General features: G+C 38.8%; 1 protein-coding gene across 4 annotated transcripts in view; it reads left to right on the top strand.

Annotated features, from left to right (window-relative positions):
• ZBTB40 (zinc finger and BTB domain containing 40) overlaps window positions 1-24,288 on the top strand; it is a 77,975-nt gene that overhangs the window by 29,635 nt on the left and 24,052 nt on the right. For 3 of the 4 annotated variants that reach the window (XM_058304153.2, XM_058304154.2, XM_058304156.2), the window contains exons 2-6: window positions 5,164-5,916; window positions 6,379-6,512; window positions 17,498-17,753; window positions 18,295-18,437; window positions 22,049-22,241. In XM_058304153.2, coding sequence (XP_058160136.1) covers window positions 5,232-5,916; window positions 6,379-6,512; window positions 17,498-17,753; window positions 18,295-18,437; window positions 22,049-22,241 — 1,411 coding nt within the window. In that variant the 5' untranslated portion in view covers window positions 5,164-5,231. The remainder of the gene's footprint in view (window positions 1-5,163; window positions 5,917-6,378; window positions 6,513-17,497; window positions 17,754-18,294; window positions 18,438-22,048; window positions 22,242-24,288) is intronic. The other variant, XM_058304155.2, reaches the window with a different exon arrangement.

Raw genomic sequence — 24,288 nt, 5'->3', positions numbered from 1 at the left:
CATTACCAGCTTACTTTCATTATGAAGTCCTTGGCCACCGTGAGTGTTTTCTGCCTTAACTATCCCCATTCTTTTTTTTTTTTGACCCCAGTTTATAACCATGTTTTTAAGCCCCAGAATCCTGCTTAATTTTTTAAACCTTGCTTAATTGCTTTTTCTGCTAAATATATTATTTTCTCTTCTAATATGAGTTGTGATAGTTGCACATTGAATTCTTGTTTTGATATTTTCTCTATTAAAATAACTTAATCTTTAATAAGCAATTATTCCTTTTTTTCCTAAAGATAACTCTTATTTTTGCCTGTTTTAAATATTATGACCTTTTTTATTGTTTGTTTTTCACAAGTACTAGGAGATAATGGATTCCAATCCTGCTCCTCCTGCTGCTGCTATTACAGCAAGCACCGTTACTTAGCATCAAGGCCTCAGTTTCTTAATCTGTTACAACAATATATGCACTTTTATAATGGCTCAAATATTAAAACAAACTGCTCAAACAGCAAGGCTGGAATGTTCTCAAGCTTCCTCTTTGAGAATGTTGACAAAATTATATGGATTCATGAATGTCCAAAATGTTAGGTATGATATAGAAGGGCCTTAAGGTGATTAGAACTGAAAAATTTGTATGCATTTTAGGCAATATTTTTATTTTTTTATCTGTCATTTTCAAATGTTGGAAAAAATTAATTGTGGGGGAGGGATTGTCCATAATCCTGCTAACAAAGGCAGTCTACTGTTATTATTTTGACATATGTGATTCCATTTTTTTCCCTTAGTGTATTTTTTCTTTATATAAGCGATATTACCGTAACAACCTCAAATGCCAACTGAATTAGATATCTCCTTCCCTAACATATTTTTTCTTTTATTATCTGGATAGTGATGCTAGCATCTACTGACTCACCAAACCAGGAATGTGAGGGTTATCTCTTTCCTTCCCTCATGTCCATTCAGGCCCTAAATCATGTTAATTGTACTTACTAAATATTTTTTGGTATCTATTCCTCTATCTTTCTTTTTTTTAATTAAGTTTTTAAAAAAATTATGGTAACAATAAACACAAAATACCCAACTTTAATCACTTTTATATGTATAATGCAGTAATATTAACTATATTCACATTATTGTGGTACCATCACCACTATTCTTTAACAAAACTTTTTCATCTCCCCAAACAGAAAAATCTGTACCCATTTGAGCATGAACTCCACTGATAACCTATAATCTACTTTCTGTCTCTATGTATTTGTTTTTCTAGGTATTTCATATAAGTAAAATCATACAATGTTTGTCTTTTTCTGTCTGGCTTATTTCACCCAACATGATGTCTTCAAGCTTCACTTATGTTGTCACATCAGAATGTCAGAACTTCATTCCTTTTTACGGGTGCATAATATTTAATATTCACTTGTATGGCTAAACTACATGTTGTTTATCCATTCATCTGTTAATAGACAATTGGTTGCTTCCACCTTTTGGCTATTCTGAGTAATGCTGTTAAAAATGTTGGTGTACACATAGCTGTTGGAGTCCTTGTTTTCAATTCTTGGGGGTATATACCTGGAAGTGGAATTGCAGGGTCATAGATAATTATGTGTTTAACTTTCTGAGCAGCCTCCAAACTGTTTTCCACAGCATCTGCACCATTTCCCATTCCTACCAACAATATAAGAGGGTTCCTGATTTTCTACATCCCTGTCAAAACTTATTTTCCATTTTTTTTGTAATAGCAATTCTGTTGGCTGTGAAATGGTATGATTGTGGTTTTGACTTGGCATTTCTCTAATGGCTAATGATGTTGCACATCTTTTTCTGTGGTATTGGCCACTGGTGTATCTTCTTTGGGGAAATGTATATTCAAGTCCTTTGCCAATTTTGTAATGTAGAGTTGTCTTTTTATTGTTGAGTTGTAGGAGTTCTTTATATATTCTGGATATCAATCCCTTATCAGATATATGATTTCCAAATATTTCCTCCCAGTCTGTAGGTTGTCTTCTCACTTTCTTGATAATGGTCTTTGATGCATAAAAGGTATTAACTTTGGTAAAGTACAGTTTATCTATTTTGTTGTTCTTGTTGTTGCTCATGCTTTTGGTGTCATAATTAAGAATCCATTGGCTAATACAATCCTGAAGAATTTTACCTATATTTTCTTTTAAGAATTTTATAGTTTTAGCTTTCATATTTAGGCCATTGATTTACTTTGCCTTAATTTTTGTATATGGTATGAAGTAAAGGTCCAATTTCCTTCTTTTACATATGGGTATCTAGTTTTTCCAGCACCCTTTGTTGAATCCTTCTCTCTCTTCTGTTACCATTGCTTCTGGTTAAAGCCTTCATTAATTCTCCCTTAAACTTCAGCAGTAATTGAATCTGTCTCTAGCATTATTCCTGTAAAATCATGTACAAATATTACTAAGGTAACATTTAAAAGGCATATCTGACCATGTGACTCTCCCACTTAAAGCCCTTCAATGGTTCATCATTGCCTTTAGGATAAACTCCAAGCTCCATAGCATGGCGTATATATCTCTCTGTGGCCAAGACCCTTCCTGCTCCTCCAGATTCATCTCTTTACACTCCCTATTCCCTGCTTTATATTCTAGTACCATTGGATTCCTTGTAATCCTGCCTCTCAACCCTTCTCCCTTCCACCATGTGGTGTTTTCTTATCATTGTTCTTGTGCTTGTGCAGGCTTCCCTGCTTGGAATACCTTTTTATCCTACCTTTTTTTACTTTATCATTACATATTTGTCTTTTAAGACACAGGTCTGCTGCCTCAAAGCCTTACTCTAATTCCTGGACTTCCTGTCCCCCAAACTGGGTTTCTATGTGCAAATATGTCTATCAATACATTTTCCTCATTCATGTGTCCATTCTAACAAATCACCAACAATATTTATGTTAAGCAGAATTTTAAGCACTGGGATACAGCAGATGATAAAACAAAGTTCCTACCCCTATGGAGCTTACATCCCCGTGAAAGGAGATAATAAACAAGTAAAAAATACGAAGTATTCCAGTGGGTGACATACTTTACTCTGCAAAGTAGAGCTGAGTAAAGGGGATGGGATGCTCTGAGGTTTGGAGGGGGAGATTGCTGTTTAAAGAACATGGTTAGGGATGGCCTTACTGATTAGTTGGCCTTTGAGGTGAGACCTGATAGAAGTGAGAGACCAAGGCAAGCAGATAGGTGAGGAAAAACGAATGTACAGACCCTGAGGCAGAAGCATGTGTAGTATGTCCAGAAACAGCAATGAGAGCCGTGCTTAAAGCAGAATGGGTGAGAGGGGGAGTGGTAGAAGATGAGGTAGGAGAATAAATGACAAGCTAGATCACAAAGGGCTTTGCAGGCTATTATAAGGTCTTTTCTGAGACGAAGTCATTGGAGGCTTTTGTGCAATGAAGTGACAAGATCTGGCTTATGTGTGATAAAGTCCCCTCTGACTACTGGGTAAAATAAGATAGGGTGGGAATAGTGGTATGAGTGGGGAAGAGAAGCATAAAGACCAGGTAGATAGTCATTGGAATAATCCAGGTAGAAGATGATGGACACATGAACTGACCAGAGTGGTGCCAGTGGAGGTAGTGATGAGTGAGTAGATTTTGGATATATTTTAAAGATAGGGTCAACAGAATTTGATAAAGGTTTTGATAATGGGGTATGAGAGGAAAGAGGAGTCTAGGGTGACATCTGGGACTTTAGTCTGAACAGCTGGAAGGATGGAATGGCTGTGGGGGTGAAGACGAGGATGCTGTTTTAGTCAGCCAAAGGGGGTGCTGATGGAAAATACCAGAAATCTGTTGGCTTTTATAAAGGGTGTTTATTCGGGGTAGAAGCTTAGAGTTACCAGTCCATAAAGCTCACCAAAGTCTATTGCCACATGTTGGAGCAAAATGGCTGCCAACATCTGTGAGGGTTTGGGCTTTCTGGGTTCCTTTCTTCTGGCTTGCTTCTGGCTTGCTTCTCTTCAGGCTCAGCTCCTCTCTTATCTCCACAAGGCCAGCTGTAGACTGTCAGATGACCAGCTTGCTTCTCTTCCCAGGGCCTTTTCTCTTTCCTCATGACCAAGCTCCTCTGTGTGCTTACTTCCTGGGCTCCACCTCAAAAACTCCGAACTCTGTTCTTTGCCATGTCTTTTATCCATGAGTCCCCACCCACCAAGAGGTGGGTGCCTCTTGCCCTACTGCTATGGCCCAATTAAAGCCCTAATCATAATTTAATCAAGTAAAAGTGAAACCTCAGACAGATCAGTTTACAAACATAAACGGGTATCTACTTTTGGAAGTCATAAACAATATCAAACTGCTACAGATGGCAAGACAGTTTTGGGTCTGTTTTAAGGTCCTATCAGGTGTCTAGTTGGAGATGTTGAGTAGGTAGCTGAAGATGGGCATCTGGGGTTCAGGGGAGAGGTCTGATTTGGAGATACAAATCAGAAGGCTGTCAGCATTTAGATGATATTTTAAATTCCTGGGATCAGATGAGAGAGAAGAAAAGAGGTGGGATGACTGAGCCATGTAGCACTCCAAAGTTTAGAGACCAAAGTAATGAAGAGGAACCAGCAAAGGAAACTAAGGAGGCCTGGCCAGTAGGGTAGGAGGAGAACCAGAGAACCAAGAGAGAATGACCGAGTGTCAAATGCATTTTAAGAGAGAATGATACTTGTGTCAGAAGCTGCAGATGAGTTGAATAAGATGAGTTGCTTGTATTCTAAATATTTGTTTAAACATTTGTCTCCTCTGTTTAGCTTAGTGAGAGCTGCTTGTGAACAGGAATAGCACACAGCAGTGTAGTTACAGCTGTGAAATCAGTGAACGATGAGCATTCTGTGTAATGTTTTCCTTAGACAGATTCTCTCAGCTCCTCTAATCTTCAGTATGATCAGTAAAATGGGTAGGATATAGTATCTTTTCCAAAGAGTTGTGAGGACTAAACAAGATCACCCATGCAAAGTACTAAACAGAGTCCCGTTCATGTAGTTAGGCACATGGTAATTATTGTCATTATTATTAATTTAATATACCTGGCACTTTGTCTTTCCTGTTGAGCAGCATTTGTTGAGTGAATGAGTAAGTTGCCCTTTGTGTTTGTTTGCTTATTTAGCATTTCATTCATGCACTTCCCTGTGGTTTTGAAGTAGTAACATGGCATTTTTCAGTTTTCTCTAGTGCCGACCCTCTGCAAGTAGACTGGAAGAAGAGAAATCCTAAGGGCAGAGTTGAAGCAATGGAGCTCCCCAACTATAGCCGGCAGCTGCTGCAGCAGCTCTACACTCTGTGCAAGGAGCAGCAGTTCTGTGACTGTACCATCTCCATTGGTTCCATTTACTTCAGGGCACACAAACTGGTCCTGGCTGCTGCCAGCCTCCTGTTCAAGACCCTGCTGGACAACACAGACACCATCTCCATTGACGCGTCTGTGGTGAGCCCCGAGGAGTTTGCCCTCTTATTAGAAATGATGTACACTGGCAAACTACCTGTGGGCAAGCACAACTTCTCCAAGATCATCTCATTAGCTGACAGTCTACAGATGTTTGATGTAGCTGTTAGTTGTAAAAATCTTCTGACCAGCCTTGTAAACTGCTCTGTTCAGGGTCAGGTGGTGAGGGATGTCTCCCTGCCACCCACAGAGTCATTCAGGAAGCCTCAAATAGAAATCCTGACCTCTGAGTGTACTGGAGAGCCTCAGTTTCCCCCGGAGATTTCCGCGCTTCAAGGGGGCCCTGTGAAAGCTGAGACCGAGGAAACAGTCCATACTGTTGCACAAGAGATGAGTGTAAATTCTTTCATTGCCCAGGAGATTCAGAGCAATACAGAAACACCAGCGGAGACTCCTAATACAGCCGAAATTTGCTCCCCCTCCCCTGTTGTACAAATCGCCAGTGAGGCAAAGAAGGCAAGAACAGAACAAGGTAACATCCATTTAATAGTTGTTTTGTAATCTAGCCTTCCATTGCCAGTTACTCTATGCAATGATCTTTATGAATTTTTTGGTTTCGTTGATAAATTTGCCAAAGACCACTGCTAGCCAGGAAATGAAAATCCAGTGTGGTGCTCCTGCTGCGTCATTCTTCTTGTGAAGGTATCTGTGTTTTTGAGTGTTGAGAATCTGAAGATGAACTACAGAACAGAAAAGCAGTATTGAACTAGCAGTGTCCCATTTCTGATAATTAGCCATTACTGTAATCAGACCAAGTATGGCACAGTAGAGTAATCCATGAGAAATGTGTTGTCTATTACTTAAAACTGATGTGCTAAATATCAGTTAAGTGCAATATTTGAGCTGAAGGTTTTCAGATAACTTCAACTTTTAATCACTTCAAGTAATGAACAGCTAAACTTTTTTATTTATTTAATTTTAATTTTACTTTCAGAACATGAGAGGAAACACTGTCAACTGAGTTTTCTTCTGGAAAATGAACGTACCTTCTCAGATGTATTCTCTGTTACACAAGATGTTTTAAGAAGGCTAGAGGAATGTTCAGAAATTAAAGGCCCACAGAAGGAGGTAAGTACCTCCTTTTTTTTCCTGTTTCTCTTTTATATGTTTGTTAATTTAGTATCTTCAGGATTCAATATCAACTTCTCATACCGGGCAGAAATATGAAAATACCAGTTACCCTGGGTTTGCAGTTTTGTTGTTGTTTTGGCATTTATTCCCCAAAGATCACTCCTGCAAAACATTTTCAGAATGAAGCTATGCTTTGATCACCTGGCAAATTCCAGCTTACTACCAGTTTCAATTCAGGATACTTAGTTGACTATACCATTCCCTCCTGATGTAGTCAAGGATAAAGGAAGGCAGAAAGATCATGGATAAACCCATATCAGAGATTAAACAATCAAAACAGCAACAAATTCTCAAAACAGGGTACCAAAAGGATTTAATACAAACTTATTTAGTGAATTGCACCCAATGTTTAGGAATACAGTGACCATTTTCAGATATACAAAAACAGTAACACTGAACATTTATTGAACACTCATTGTGTTAAGCATGGTACATATGTTAGCTCATTTAATCCTCAAAAAAATCCTTGAGGTGGTACTACTTTCAGTTCCATTTTATGAATGAGAAAACGATCTCAAAGAGATAACTTGTGGCCAGAATGCAGAGTTAGAAGACTCTGAGCCAGAATTCAGACCCAAGCATTCTGATTTTAGAGCTGTTCTCTTACACACTCAATTATATTGCCTCCCAACAGAGTGAAGATGATACATATTATAAAAATTTAGAAATTGTCTGACAGAAAAGTGCCAGATGTTCATCATTGTCTCTTTCTCAGCTGACCTTTTCTTTCTTTCAGTATCTTGTTGAGAACTGTGTGTTCCCCCCCTCACCTGATTCCTCACTGCCCTGACCATGCAGGGGCGAGACTCCCACCATGTTAGAACTCCCATGAGGGGAGGCTGTTGGCAGAGTAGGAGGGGACTAGCTCAGCAAGCTTGCGCCTCTGCTTGGTGGAGAGGGTGGGGGTGTCTTCTATGTTACTGTAGGCAGTTCACTGTCTGTTAATTCAAACAGTAAATGCCTTCTAATATTTAGATGTTTTTCTGATTCATAGCAAGTTACTTTAAAAAATTTTTAATGGGTAGTATTTATTTTAATCATGGTTAATCCACAGCTGACTGACTATGAATTGTTTTCTTGGAAAATGAGCTATTTATAAGGCTGGGCTAATCCTGATGACTGTCTCAGAGAGGTTTCAGGTTGTAAATCCTTCTTAGTACTCTTCATACTGGTTATGCTGTAGGATATTATGGTTCTACATTTTTGCACTTGGATGTTCTCCTAACCACTCCATCATTTTTTTTTAAAGATTTATTTATTTATTCCCACCCCCTTGTGGCTTGTTCCTTTCTTTGCTGTCTCTTCTCTTTGTCCATTCACTGTGCATTTTTTCTGTATCTGCTTGTCTCCCTTTGTTGCGTCATCTTGCTGCGCCAGCTTTCCACAGCACGTGGACCGTCACCTCTCCGCGGCACACGGGCTGTCAGCTCTCTGCGGCGCATGGACCAGCTTGCCTTCACAAAGAGGCCCTGGGACCCGAACCCAGGGCCTCCCATGTGATAGACGGGAGCCCAGCTGATTGAGCCACAGCCACTTCACTCACTCCATCATTTTTGTTATTGGTTTTTTACTTTGCTGTCTTACAGACACACCTCTTCATTTTCCCTTTTGAGACTTCCTCTCCTCTTTGGTTATAGAGAAGAGACACTATTACTTAGATCTGCTATACTCAAATTATTATCGTTACCTCCGTACTGGCTTGAATGATTTTTTTTTTAAACACTAGTGCCTAAAGGTGTCTGTCATATAACAGGTGTTCAAAAAATGTCTCCTATATATGCATTCATTCATTATTTCTTCTTTAATGCCAATTTTTGTTCTAATTTTATAACAGTAACAGTACTTTGAAAGAACACCGATACACTGTTGGAGATCATTACAGGCTTATGCTAGTTTTTACTGGGTTTGAGGTCAGAGGAAGAGCCACTTGGTGGCTGTATTTAAAACCTATTTTGCTATATTCCATAATAAATCTCTCAAGTCCAGGAAGAAAAAGGGAGAAGGAATGTTAACATAAGACTAAAATAAATTTAGAGTTAGGGAGACGCCACTTTGTATTTGTCCCTCTGTTTCTTCTTTCTCCCTTCCCTCCTCTCACTCCAACACTCTGTTTCTTTTTTTCTGTTTTTTTTTTAAAAGATTTATTTATTTATTTCTCTCCCCTTCCCCCTCCCCCACCCCGGTTGTCTGTTCTTTGTGTCTATTTGCTGCGTGTTCTTTTTGTCCGCTTTTGTTGTCAGTGGCAGGGGAATCTGTGTTTCTTCTTGTTGCGTCATCTTGTGTCAGCTCTCCGTGTGGGCGGCACCATTCCTGGGCAGGCTGCACTTTCTTTCACGCTGGGCGGCTCTCCTTACGGGGTGCACTCCTTGCACGTGGGGCTCCCCTACGCAGGGGACACCCCTGCGTGGCAGGGCACTCCTTGTACGCATCAGCACTGCATATGGGCCAGCTGCACACGAGTCAAGGAGGCCCGGGGTTTGAACCGCGGACCTCCCATGTGGTAGACGGATGCCCTAACCACAGGGCCAAGTCTGCCACCTGTTTTTTTTTTTTTTTTTCAAATGGTTTTATTGAGGTGTGCTTGACATACAGAAGACTGTGCATATTTTTCTAAAATAAAATTTTATTGAAGTATATCATACATGAACATAAATGAACAATAAATATATAGTAAAATTTGTGAATTTTCAAAATAAACATCCATCTGTCATACAAAGCTCCCATACATCTCCCCACCACCACCACCTTGCATTGTTGTGAAACATTTGTTACAAAGTCTGCAAAAGCATCCTCAAAATATTACTACTGGGAGTGAATATGGCTCAAGCGGTTGAGTGCCCGTTTCCTACCAGGGAGGTCATAGGCTCAGTCCCCGGTGCCTCCTAGGAACAAAGATACAGACAACAAGCAAACAAATGAAAGAAATCAACTCAAGGGAGCCAGTGTGGCTCAGTGGTTAAGCACCGGCTTCCCACATATGAGGTCTGGGGTTCAATCCCCAGCCTCGGTACCTAAAAAAAAAATTTACTCCTAACTATAGTCCATATCTTACATTGGTGTGTTTTCCCCTAACCCACCCAATTATTAACACCCTATATTAGTATTAGATATTTGTTACCATTCAGAGGAAAGTTTCTCATATCTGTCCTATTAACCACAGTCCATCATACACCACTGGATTCCCTGTGTTATAAAGTCCCGTGTTTTGTACAATCCATTAAAAGTGAAGACTGTATATATTTAAAGTATACATTTTGATAAGTTTGACATATGCCCTGAAATCATCACCACAATCAAGATGGTAAATATTCATTAATCCTAAAAGTTTCCTCATATCTTTTGTAATCTCGCCCTCTTTCCCCTTCCACTCACCCATCTACAGGTAACTAGTCGTCTGTTTTCTGTCACTATAGATTACTTTCAATTTTCTAGAGTTTTATAAAAGTAGAATCATATAGTATGTATTTTTTCTTGTCTGGTTCTTTCATTCACCTTAATTATTTTGAGATTCGTCTATGTTGTTGCATGTGTTAATATAGTTCATTCCTTTTTATTCCCTAGTAGCATTCCTTTGTGTGGACATGACACAACATATTTATACAGTTCTGCCATTTACTAGCATTGTGATCTTAGGCTGTATGCCTTAGCTTCCTAATTTGCAAAATGGGGATGTTGTCACCTACATTATAGGGTCATTTTGAAAATTAATTAAGATTATTTAGGTAAAATGAAAAAACAGGTATATAGTAGGGGCTCAGTAAGTAGGAGCTGCTGTTATTGTTTATATGTTAACTAAGCAGTTTTAGACTTGGCTTATCATTTTCACCTTAGTTTCACCTTTTTTTCAAATGCCTTATAATATCCTAGTGCCATGTCTGACCCATGAGATGGTTTACTGTTTCATAGGTGCTGTTATCTACTTGGAAGTAACTCCCTGAACCGTAGATGTCAAGCTACTGGAAAGCAGTCAGTCTCTAGAATAATATAGTGTATATAAAAGTCATCTGTTGCGCCTTTTAAAATGTACACTTCCAGACCTCATTTCCAGAGAGTCCTGTGGTCTGTGGTAGAGCTTGGGAATCTACGCCTTAAACAAGTTGTCCATGAGTTGCTGTTTTTTTGATATCTGTAGCCCGTGTTTTGAGACGCAAAGCTAGAGAAGATAATGGCTAATAGAACTCTTCTCCTTCATCAGTGACGGCAGATGACACAATGTCTGTGCTAGCACCTTTAAATGTCTTAAGGGGCTCAGGAAAGGGCCACAGATTACATGTTTTCCTCAAGTGCTACTCCTTGCTTTCCCCTTGAGTGAGCAAATTTTACTGTGCAAATATTTTGTGCCAGGCACTGAGCTGGTTGCTAGGAAAATAAATGTAAATTAGACCTGATCCCTATCCTCACAGAGTATCTTAACAGCAGAGAAATCCTGCCACATGTGTACTTACTTTCCAGTGAAAGTGTGCACAGAAATCACCAAAAGGCTTTAGTGATGAAAGCATTTAAGAACTGTTCAGTAGAAACAGCATTATTCTAAGTTTCATCTACAGTTTTAAAGGTTGCATGTTTGTTTTATTTTCTGTTTGTGCTTTTTTTTAAAGACTTATTTTTTTATTTATGCCCCCCCCCTTCTGCTTGCCTGCTCTCTGCTCTCTGTGTCCATTTGCTGCATGTTCTTCTGTGTCTGCTTGTCTCCCTTTGTTGCGTCATCTTGCTGCACCAGCTCTCTGCGGGCACAGACTGTCAGCTCTCCGTGGGCACAGGCCAGCTTGCCTTTACCCCTGGGACGCAAACTCAGGGCCTCCCATGTGGTAGACAGGAGCCCAATCGATAGAGCCACATTTGCTTCCCTGTTTGTGCATTTTTATCTCCTAAAGAGCTTTGAACAGTTGGGTTGGATTTTTGTATTTTTGGAGTTTTTTTTATGGTTTTAATTTGACTAACCATTATAACATACACATAACTTGAGTAAGCTTAACATTAAAAATAATCTACCTCTAGTATGTAGTTTTGAGGCTTCTTAAAGCTTGTGAGCGATAACAGTATTCTTTAGACCAGTTTGTTCCTTTTCTGAAACACTGATGTAGGGTGTGCAGCTGGCCAACATTGCGTTTAGAGAGGGCACCATGAACCAGTGTCCTGATTATTTATTTCTTGAGATAAATGATGAAAAGTGGCAAAGCCATTCCCCAAACAGTGATTGCAGGAGCATGAGGAGAGGCTGAGCTGCTTGAATTGTGTGAAACCATAGCCAAATTGATTAAGGAGAAATCTCTTGGGTGTAGGGATAGGAAAGTGTCTTCTGCCTGTCTTTATTTCAGTAGACTATCCCCTACCAGTTAGAAAAAGCAGGTACTGACCTAAGAGGCTTTCTTGCTGAGCTGAGTAAAACTTTTATTTAAACCCAGACTCATACTTATTTTCAACTATTATGCTAGAACTTTTGTGTTCCTTTTCTATTCCTAACCACATGCTGCTTTTAATTAATTGTGTATATAGCAATTTGACTAGAATAAGGGAATAACTTTTCTATTGATTTCCTTGCTGTTTGATCCACTTTCACCTGAAGTGCTGGCAAGACTCCTAATGCTGAAGACCTAGTAGCGTTTTTTTCTCCTACAACTTGATTTCAAAGGCAAACAAGTCTTCTCTCCTTTGTGAATCTGATGTTTCCAAGCATCTCACTATTCTGGAGGTTTGTCAAGAAGCACTTTGTTCACTGACAGCCTTGGGTAAACCTCTTGAGATGTCAGAGAATAGGATACATTTACAAGTCTATGAGAGGTGAAAATAAGTTGTTGCATTTCCAGATCTCTTCTGTTAATTGTTAAGTCTAAGATGTGCAGCCATAGATAGAATGGCTAGTAGTTTAATGGAAAGGGAATTTCATTCAGTTTAACAAACAAGGATTGAGCATCTGATACATACCTATGTCTATGCTGATCATTGAAGCTAATAAGAAGGTATATATTGTCTAAATACTGCCCAGTGTTCAAAGTGATGTTGATTCTGGTAAGTCCAATAGGACCCAGTGTAAATGAGTAGAAAACACTCAAAATTTGGGAGATAGAACTCAGTGAGAGGGTACCAGGTCTGTGGAATGAGTACAGTGTTCCAGACTCTTCTGCTTATTAGCCAAGTTACTTAACTTCTCTGACTCCAGTCCAGAGCTGGGGTAGCAAAACCTCCCAGGATTGGTGTGAGGTATAAAGTAGATGCTATGGGGAAGCGGATGTCACTCAAGCAATTGAGCTCGTGCTTATCACATGGGAGGTGCCAGGTTTGGTTCCTGGTGCCTCCTAAAGAAGACGAGCAAAAAAAAAAAGATGAGCAAGACACCAAACTGATGCAACAAGAGACACAAAGAAGAAAACATAATGTGACACTCAGCAAAGTAGGGAGCAGAGGTGGCTCAAGCAATTAGGCACCTCCCTCCCACAATGGAGGTCCCAGGTTCGGTTTCCGGTGCCTCCTAAAAAGAAGACTAACATACAACAAACAGACACAGCAAATATAAACAACGAGGGGGTGGGGAGAAATAAATAAATCTTACAAAAAAATAATAAATAAAAATAAAGTAGATGGCTTGAACTCATGGTGTCTGGGACCATGCTCGGCTCTCATCCTCTGCATCATTATGGCTACCTTCTGGCTCTGGGCATTCAGAGGAGGCATGAATGAAAAAGAATATAATGGAACCAAACAGACTGGAAGACAATAGGCAGATAGTTGGGAAAAAAGTAAATTAGACTAAAAGACTTGAATGTAAGGGAAAGGTTAAATATTTCTTCATGTATCATAGAGGGAAACATCTTTGATTATATGAATCTATACTTCACTCATTGGTAAAAGTAGTTTGATTGCTTGTGTGACCATGTATTGACAGGCATTGATGTGAATTTATTAAAGTACTTTAACTTTAAGGATCAAAGTAGTTCCAAATATATGGTTAAAAAAGTTATCCCTTTTGACAAAACTCTTGTTTTGGTTCAATTCTTGGAGTTCAGCAATTGATGGACCCCCAGCATGTTGCAATGTGTGACACCCTTCTGTTTGGCAAATACACTGTTTCAGAAAAGGGCTTATTGCACTCTGGAGCCCCAGGCAACTTAGGGGGTTGATTAGAGTAGCAGCTAGAAAGCGGGTTGTGGTGCGGGTCCTCAGTAGGGTCTGGAAGAAAGAGTGGCGATCAGGGCTGTCCAGGCAGCTGACTGCTCCTTCCTGGCCCTTTCATCAGCCCATGCCTGCTTCTCTTCCCAGATGGTCACCCTAGTGTCACTGCTGAGCAATGAAGTTAACAAATGTTTTAATTTCACTGCTGAGTAGTTCTGCAGAGGGAGAGACAGCAGAGAGCATAATAAGAAGAGCATCAGATGCCACCATTGGTGATAGCTTCTCTTCCCCACTGGTCCAGATGATAATGCCAGACAAATTGGATACCGAGAGAGGTAGATTCTAGGTATTTGGAGAGCTTCAGGTGAAAAAAACAACCTAGCTTAGGATAGAATGAAATAGTTATATGATGTATCAATTAAGATGCACAAAAGAAAGGAAGGAAGGGAAAATAAAAAGGGAAATGTTAACTAAGGTATTAGGAATGACTGGGTCTGTTAGTTATGTGGAGTAACAAATTCCTTTAAAATCGAGCAGCTTAAAACAGCAAGAAAATCATCATCTCTACAGTGAGTCCAGAAACCAGGGGTGACTTAGCTGAGTCCTCTGACTCAGGGGCCTTCACAAGGCTGCAGTCAAGGTGTCAGCCAGGGCTACAGTCTTCTCAAGGCTCAACTAGGCGAGAGTCTGCTTCTGTCAGGCTTCCGAAGAGCCACTTCCAAGTTTACTCACTGGCCATTGGCTGGAGACATCAAATTCCTTGCCATATGGACTTCTCTATAGGGCAGGTCACAACACAGCAGCTTGCATCCCCCAGAGCAAATGCTCACACACACACACACACACACACACACAGAGCAAGGTGGACGTCACATCATTTTGTATCCTAACCTTGCAAGTGGCATTCCATTACTTTTGTTGTAGAGTTAGTCAATGAGTCTAGCCCAAGGGCAGGAATATCAGGAGGCAGTGCTTGTTAGGAGCCATTTTAGAGGTTGCCTACCAAAGAATCCCCTAGTGCTTTCAGGGAAAAGTTGTTCCAAAGAGATTATAGGGCACATAACAAAAGCATTCGTAGTTGAATTAATGTGATCAAAGTAGAGGAATAAGTGTTAACTGGTATTTTTATTTCATTTATTTATTATTATTATTATTATCACACACACACACCTGAAATGTTTTTGCTTGTTGTCTACTCGTTTCTTTAGGAGGCCCTGGGAACCAAACCCAGGACTTTCCATGTGGGAGGCGGGCGACCAATTGTGCTTGAGCCACATCAGCTCCCTGCTCGTGTTTGTTTGGGTTTTTTTTTTTTTGCTCATTGTCTGCTCGTTTTTTTCTCATTGTTCCTGCTCAGTGTCTCCTCATTGTTTGTCTTCTTAAGGGCACCATGAACCAAACCTCAGATTTCCCATGTGGAAGGCAGGCGCCCAACTGCTGGAGCCACATACGCTCCCTGTTTATTATTTTTTAGATAGAAATATGATGAGTTACTTTAGGTTCATGGAATTTACTTTAGTAAAATTTTAATGTGAATTACTAAACTGTATTATATCTAAATTTACTTTTGAAATGACCAAAAAAACAGACAACTTTTAAGTTTCTTTTAGCTTTATAAAGCCTTCTGTGATCAGAAAACAAGCTGAAGCAAAGCAGAGAAACACAAAGGCCTAAGTCATTCATCATTCTTACTTATTTTAGAGAGTAGGGGGAGATAAAATTTCTGTAAACAGAAGTTTTTAACATATACTTACTACTGAATTTATAATAGCAACTGTTTAGCTGGACTTTGCAAATATACACATTTATGAAATCCTTTTTTGTGGTTTATTTTTGTGTGTGGAAAACATTAACTTTTTCCCCTATGAAGTCCCTGAAAAAGCACTTTTTCTATTTTTTAAAATACAGTATTGCCAGTAAAAACCATCGAAGGTGGGTTACAGTTTTGCCAAGCAGAAATATATAAAGACTATACATATGACTATGTATATGAAATTAAGTTTTCATTCCCAAAATCTTTTCAAATAAATTTTTATTATTAAAATAGGAGTATTAAACCTGCCTTCCAAATGGACTTCCTCCCATTTTTGTGTGGGATCTTCTGCTAGACCTAAGCAAGCTATACTAATTTTGTGTATTTTGCCCCTGGGGTTGTTGATGTTTTAGCATTCTAGGTTTAGGAGAGTCATGATGGTGAGTTCAGTTTTAGTGTGTGGTGTTGAGATCCTGGAGGATAAAGCAGAAACTATAGGACTCTAGATTTAAATAGAGAACTCAGAATTAGAGAGCTCATTTTAAGGGTCACATGCACGAAGGTGGCAGTTAAAGCTGTCTATGTGAGAGAGCTTTTCAATTGGAAGAGGTTAAAGGGAGAAAAATCAAAAGTTGAGACCAGTCTTAAGGATTACTTATAGTTCTGGAGTTGGAAGGAGAACCAGCAAGGAGGGTTGAAAAGGAGTGGTTAGAAAAGTGAGTTCTTATCCAAAAGGAGAATTGTGATAAAACAGCAGTAGCAGTGCCAGATGCTACAGTGGCAGATGGCCAGAGGTAGGCTTGTTGTGAGAACAGTATTGGTCGGTAGAGCAGGGCGAAGGGTTAAACACTTAGGAGAAACTTTGAAACCCCTTCAGGTTAGAAGCAAACATTAACATGATGATAATCAGTACCTGAATTATACACTCTTCTTTTTATAAGCCATCACTTTATTAGCCTAAATCACATTATAGCATCTATCTAAAAGTAGTAAGTCCCCATTTCTTTCTAAATAGTCAATCATTCGTAATATTAATGATTTAAAATTTTTTTCCCTAAATTGTGTCGTTTAAATTGTATTCTCAATTAATAAAATTACAGTTCTTGCAGTTTGAAATTCAGATATCCTTGCCAAGAAAGATTCAAAATAAAGGATCAGAACGGGATAATGGTTTTGTTGTTTTTGTTTTGAGTAATGAAAATTCTCTAATATTGATTGAAATGATGAATGTATAGCTCTGATTATACCATATGCCATTGATTGTATACTTTAGACAAATTGTATGGTTTATGAACAAAAAAAAAGTAATAGGGTGGGTTGGGGGAAAAACGCACCAAATATAAGGTAAGGATAGTAGGAATACTTTATTTTTTTTTAATGGAGCAGCAATAATCCCCCAAGTGCAAGTAGTAATACTTTTGATGATGCTCTTTCATAATTTGTTACATATGCTTCATAACAATGCAAGGTATTTGTGGTGGGGTGTGGAATGGGAACCTTGTGTGATGTTATGCATATTTTTTTTGTAAGTTCACAACTTTTACTATACATTTACTGTTTATGTATATTCATATATGAGTGATAAACCAATAGTTTTTTTTTAATTAAAAAAAAGATCAGAAAGGTTATAAATAGTTAAAAAGTGCATCTAATTGCATTCGTTTAAAATTCACTGATCACCTACTGTGTGCCAAGCTGTGCTAGTTGCTGGGCATACAGAACTATAAAAAACTTGGTCCTCAAGAAGTCAAAAAAATAATTACAATGTAAAGTGATAATTTCAATGTTAAAAGGAGAAAGGGGTCCGGGGTGAGTTTGGGAAAGGCTTCTAGAAGAGTCAGCCCCTGAGCAATGTTACAAGGGAATCGAGTCCTCCACAGGACAGGGACGGAAGTGTGGGACAGTAGGTTTGTCACTGCTAGAGAAGAAAGGGCAGTGGTGAGGAGCTGTTGGAGAGGCTAGACGGAGAGCTCATGGTTGAGGGTCTTGATTGCTAAATCAAGGAGCCCGTGGTTCTTGTGGCTGGCTGATCTCTCTTTTTGGTACTTTTGTTCTACAGACCATGATGGGATGTCTTGAGGGTGAAGAAGGACATTCAGCATTCCAGAGAATCCTGGATAAAGTAAGAGCTGGGAGCCTGGATGTTCAGACTGTTGTGTCCCTGTTGAGGCTGTACCAAGATTCTAATCCTGCAGTAAAAATGGCACTGTTAGACGGAAAGCCAGCAGAAGTACAAGCTGTGCAGCCGCGAGGTAGGAGGAAAGCCCACCACCCGAATGACGGACTGCGTTCTCTTCCAGGAAGATGCCATGAAGGTCATTCCAGCATTACATTTCTTTGGTGGCTTAGTTAAGTGGTTTTCACCTAAGTAATTCCAAAAGCTGCATGTTAAATACATACAAATTAATTTCAGTCCCCATTTCTATCCCTTAGTTAGCTAGTCTGACACCTTGAAGTTGTAAAATACCATCAATATTCTACTGCCCTTCAAAAAGCCACACATCCAAGTCAATGACGTGAGTGCCCAGGGTGAGCTGTTTCCCTGACAGCATTTAAAGGCTGAAGTTTCTCTCATTTGGGGTAGGTACAAAGCATTGGCCTTGCCAACCAGAAAGTTAACCTCTGGCTGGCTTTGCAGCTTTGTGTTTCAACAGATAAATGAACATTTTTCCTTTCATAGAGTTTAAACAGAATAATAAAGTATTTTCCTCTACTAAAAGAGATTCTGCATTCAGGTACTCAGACTAAGATGAGAATCACTTTACTATTCTATTAGATCTCTCTTGACAAACCATGCTGTCATTTTCTTCAAATTGACTAGCTTCTCTTGTGTGACTCTAACTCTTTCTCCCCTAGGGAGCACAGGGGAAGGAAAGACCTTGTCTGTTCTGTTACTAGAACACAAAGAGGATCTGATACAGTGTATAACACAGCTGCGACCTATTGTGGAGTTTCTGGAAACAGCCAACAAGGAATTCCTGACTGGCACTGAGAAAAAGGTAACTGGACAGTGTATCTTGTCCCCCTTTCCAAATTCATAGAACACTTTTAAAACATCTTCTGTGACACACATCACCTTTGTCCATGCTATAGAGTAAGCTCCTTAAAGCTAGGATCTTTGTACCTTTTGCAGCACATTTGGAAAACAAGCAAAAAGAAAAAAGTTCAAATCTCCCATGATCTCACTGCTCAGAGATGACCATTGCTAACATTACAGAGCAAATGCTCCAGCTCATCCTGTTTGAGTCATCCTGAGATGGGGTGATACTGAAAATACAGTTTTGTAATTTTGTAATATGCTGTGAATACATTTCTTTAATAGGGAACTTGGTAGCTGTATAGTATCCTGTCTAATGGACATACCATAATTCATTAACTTTTTATTGTTAGGCGTTTGTTTCCAATTTTTTTTGCTATTATAAATGATGGTTATTCTAAAAGGATGGAAAACATCCTTGCACATAAATCTTTGTATACTTTTTAAATCATTTCCTTTGAAAAATTTCTCTAAAATGTGGAATTTTGGAATAAAGAACATTAAAGTTTTCAAGTGTTTGATACTTATTGCCAGATTGTCCTTCAGGAAGGTGGTACCAATTTACTCTTCTACCAGCTAGCTACTAAAAACCCCATAAAATTGCTAGCATGACTTCTCAAGGCAACTATATAGCTGTATTTGTTGGTGTTATTGATTTCAACTTTGTGCTAAAAATATTTTTATATCTGGAAGGAAGAGGTGGATAGAGAACTTTTGTGGCATCAATTCTTAAAACTGTAGGAAGTGGCTTACATGTTGAGACAAAATGCTTAGAAAGCACTGGATTGGTAGTGAAGACTAGTTTATTTTTCTCAGTGATATCATGCTGCTAGTTTTTGTAAATGGGGAACCTTTAATACTAAAATTGTATTTTGCAAATAATTGTCTTTTAAAATCTTTAAGGACTTTGAACTTTTTAGACAAAGATAATATACAAAATAAGATTAAGCCCATTTTCTCATTAGATTTCAGATTAAGTGTAATTTTAGACATTTGTTTTAAGTCAATTGCTTATAGCTCTAGAAGTATCTGATTGTCTATTTTGAGATTTCATTTGATGACTCCTTCAGACCTTTTCCTTATTAGCTAGATTGAATGTGTCCTTTGAACTGTTTCATTATCTCGGTAAAACAGCATTTATAGGTAGAGCCCAAACTCAGCCTCATTCTCCTCAGTGAGATAGACCACACTGTCATTTTCTTCTGTCACTTTCAGTTTACTTGACAGAAAGGACTGAAGCAAAAGAACTCAAATTAGTTATAAATCACAAAAATACTTCTTAGGACTAGGGTTCCACCAAAGCTACATTAAACTACTCATTCTCACTAAATCTGAAGCAAAATAATAAAGTGGGAGTGTGGAGGTGAATGTTGACTAGCCACAGTGTTTTGACATCATGTGGAACGTATATCTGGCCTTTTAGGAATTTTTCTGTTAAAAATATAATCCATGCTGTGTGGCAATGCTCCAAAATGTGTTCATCAATTGCAATGAATGTACCAGGCTAATGAAAGAAATTGTTAATGTGGGGGGAAAGTGGGAGGTGTGGGAAGTGGGGCATATGGGAATCCCTTGCATATTTTTGTGTAACATTTTATGTAATCTACATATCTTTTAAAAATAAATAAAAAATATATTTAAAAAAAAATGTTGCTAATCGTAGGCTCCATAGCCCTTATCTATAAATAAATACTTTGGGTTCTGTAAGCATTGGTAAATGGGAATGTCTTTACTTTAGGATTAGAAACAAATACAAATGTAATTATTATAACTGTTATTTGTTGCTTTATAATGTACCAAGCAATGTGCTGACGACCTTTTGAACATCACTGAATTTAATTCTCACAGCCCCTTTATGAAGTCATGGGTATTTCCCTGTTTTTAAAGATGATGAAACAGAAGTTTGAGGTTAAAGCAGCTGACCTGAAATCACGCAGCTGCTTGGAGGTGGGGCCAGAACTGGGACCCAAGCTTCCCATCAGAACACATTGTCTTAGCCAGTGTGCTTTCTGCCTCCGAGTGTCAGTAACCACTTTCACTTATTAAAGATTACGACCTAGGAATTATGCTAGGGTCTCCAACAGCAACCTCATCCTACAGAATCCTCATAACTTTGTAAGAGTTGATATTGTTGTCATATTTTGCAGATGAGGAAAATAAGCGTCAAAGAATAAAATAACATGCCGAAGGTTACAGAGGCAATAAATTTTGGAAATGGGGTTCAAACTAGGTCTGCCTGGCTCTAAAGCCCATACCTACACTTACCAGTATCTGGCTGCTTCATTAACTTATCAGGTGATTGCTTAGGAACAAAGATTTAGCACTGAAACCAGTATGGTTTTTAGGTATCAGCTCTTAAATTTTAAGTTATGATTCATTTAGTATCAATCCTAGTGTGTATGAGACCTTAGACAAAGATAATGACTATGTTCTGTACTAACAAGGAATATGCCGACTTACTATATATATATATATTCTTTTCATATATGTGATACAGATATTTCTTTTTATATATAAAACCAATTTGGTTCTAAAATAAATTCATTATTTTAAAATGGGAGTTAATTTGATAATGGCAGCCTCTGGCATGCTTTCATGACTGATTGCTTGACTGTTTCTCCTGGGAGCTGGCATTTTCCCAAAGGGAAGTTCAAAATTCAGTTATTATGAATCTGTAGATTACATATATTGAAATAATCCCCTGCTTTATCAGTTCCATAACAGCCAATTTATGCATATTGAGTTGCAGTACATTAAGTGCTAGTTATATTGTAATAGGAAAACATCTGTAAAATATCTCTCATGTGCTTTATTTTTCAACCTTTTGCTGGAGCCCTCTGCCCTGCAAAGGATTTTAACCCAGAAAATCCTCTAGCATTCCAAGGAACAACGAGGGATTAGACTTACTGAATGATCACTAGAACTAATATTTGTGGCCATTGAGAATGAAGGAATAGACAATAAAGGATTCACAAGAAAAATGATCCAGAAATGTACTTTAAATGTATTATTTTGGAGGCTGTTGACTAATGTATAAACTATCTTAGTATTCACATTGCTTTGTAAATAGAGTAAAAGGAAGTAAAAAAAAAAAATAGAGTTGCTCTGAAATTACAACCTCTATCAGTGTCATGTACTTTTTCAGACAGATTGCAAATAATTTGCCCGGATTAATTAATAACTGTTCTTTGTGTTTCTCATTCTTAGGGTCTGAGCAAACAAAATCTAAAGAACCATGTTAGGTATAAGCTACTTGCTCCATCATATAGGCCTGGTGTAAGAACTCTTTTATAAAATGCAAGTTGCTAGAGGCAAAAAAATATACCAGATCTGCAATTGAGAAAGATTTTCATAGGATTATTTTGAGAATGTTTTAGATTTTTATTGACACAGAATAAGGAAGAGTACTATGAAAAAAGTAGTGTTAGAAATGAACAGAGGAGAACTTGAAGACAGGCCATCTTGTAATAACAGGATATCTTGGATTGACATCTTGCTGGGTTTCCCAGTGGTGTGTCAGAGAAATTCAGAATCGCCAGTAACTAGTGTCTGGTGAATTGCTTGCCACTGCAGGTGATTCTAAACTGCTGTGAGGGCGGAACACCCAAGGAGACAATAGAAAATTTGTTGCACAGAATAACTGAAGAGAAGACACTGACTGCTGAGAGTTTGGTAAAGCTCCTTAAGGCTGTGGAGACAACATTCCCAAACTTGGGCCTTCTGCTGGAGAATTTGCAGAAATTAGCCACTTTGCCAACCACCACAGGTATTAGTTAAGTGTTGATTCTCTGGACTAGAACTACTGGTACAGAAAATTATAGCCTAAAATAAAATGATGCCCTTTGGTTCTTGACTAGGGAGATAATATAGTATTAAGATTGTCATTGCAAAACAGAACCTAGCTGTTGCAAATGAATGATTCTCATTATTTCTTGAATTAAAAGCTGAAATCTGATACTCTTCTCCAGTAGGCTCACTCCTGATGTTCCTGTGGTTCAGGGCTTGTTCATGTGTGGCTTTCCCAGGGCTATCAGGTGCCACCTGTAAATACCTAAGGTGCAGACAGGTTCAGGTACATCCACACAGCTCACAATTTTGACAAGCTGTGTTGACAAATGTGAGCAGCAGAAACTCAAATCTTGATTTTCCAATTCCCATTCGAGTGCTGTTTGCTTTCACCAGTCTCCAGAATTTCTACCAGAGTGTCCGTTTGGCTTGGGGAAATGAGTCCATATTCCATTCTTTAGAAAGAGAGTCCAACTCTAGCCAGTCCTCCACTCACTGTTGGAGAGCATTTAGGACTAAGACAGTTTTCAGAAAAAGGATATTTGGGAAATGGGAGAACATTTTTCTATTTTATAAAAGAGATGTGTACTTATACAAACTTGGACAATTCCAAAAATAAAGAAGAAAAAAACAACATCCTACCACTCCAGCATATCAATACTAGCATATTTATCTATCACATTATTTTTATAATGTTGAGATACTACCATATTTCATCATTTTAATTTTCCCCTTTTAACATATTCTCCCCCACATTTTAAAAAACTTACCATTATCCTATTTTTGATGACTATGTAATTTTCTTCATAAGGATGTATATGATGTGTTAATTATTCCGTTAAAGCAGATGGGACATAATGGTGACGACTGCAGGCTTTAGTGTCAGTCAGGATTACCTGGGTTTGCATTCTGATGACTCCATCATTTTGTAGCTGTGTGACCCTGAGCCAAGTGACTTAATTTTTCTGAGCCTCTTTTTCTTTTCTGTGAAATGGGGATGATAAAGGTACCTATTACATTGATGTTTTTCTTTATTTTTTTTCAATGTTACATTTAAAAAAATGAGGTTCCCATATATCCCCCACCCCACCCCCACTCCTCCCACATCAACAACCCCCAGCACCACTGCGGCACACTCACTGCGCTTGGCGAACACACACCAGAGCACTGCTGCACCACATGGATAACAGTCTACATTGCAGTTTACACTGTCCCCCAGTCCACCCAGTGGGTTATGGCAGGATATATAATGTCCAGCATCTGTCCCTGCAACACATTCAGGACAACTCCAGTCCTGAAAACACCCACACATCACATTTCTTCTTCCCTCTGCCTGCCCCCAGCAAACACTGTGGCCATTTTCTCCACATCAATGCTAAAATTTCTTTCATTACTAGTCACGATAGTTCTGTAGTAGATATATCAGAAAGTCCTCTCTAATCTATATTTTATTCCTCCATTCTGTGGACCCTGGGACGGTTATGTCCACTCTACCTCTCTATCAAGAGGGGGCTTAGATTCCACGTGAATGATGGATGCAGTTCTCCTGCTTGCAGTTGTAGGTACTCTTGGTTCCCTGGTGTGGTGGTTGACCGTCTTAACCTCCCTATTAGCTGGCCTGGGTAGGTCCAATGAACAAGAGGGAAGTAGCTGCAAGACTGATGAGGCTCAGTGTCCAGCTGGCACATGGGCAATCCAGAGATTCAAGTCTCCTGAGTATACACCAACCCCAGTGCCAACCACAGGTTCAGTAAAAGTGACAGAAGAGGCATGTGTAGAAAGGTCCCTCTGAGTCCAACTCTATCATACTCAGGAACACAAATACCAAAGTAGGGCCACCTGACACGGCACTGAATTCCAGAGCCATTTGCCATGTGGCTACTATGAGATAATACACGTAAAACATTTAGCACAATGCCTGGCACATCATCATATTTGCCACTAATTATGCAATAACAGATGTCTTTGTATATAGATTTTTGCCTTTAGATCATTTCTTAAGGTTAGATTCCCAGTAGTGAAGGTAC

This window comes from Dasypus novemcinctus, chromosome 9 (assembly GCF_030445035.2).
Source record: "Dasypus novemcinctus isolate mDasNov1 chromosome 9, mDasNov1.1.hap2, whole genome shotgun sequence".
NCBI lineage: Eukaryota > Metazoa > Chordata > Mammalia > Cingulata > Dasypodidae > Dasypus > Dasypus novemcinctus.
Note: the sequence above shows the minus strand (reverse complement) of the source record. Positions and strands in the feature narration are given on the sequence as shown.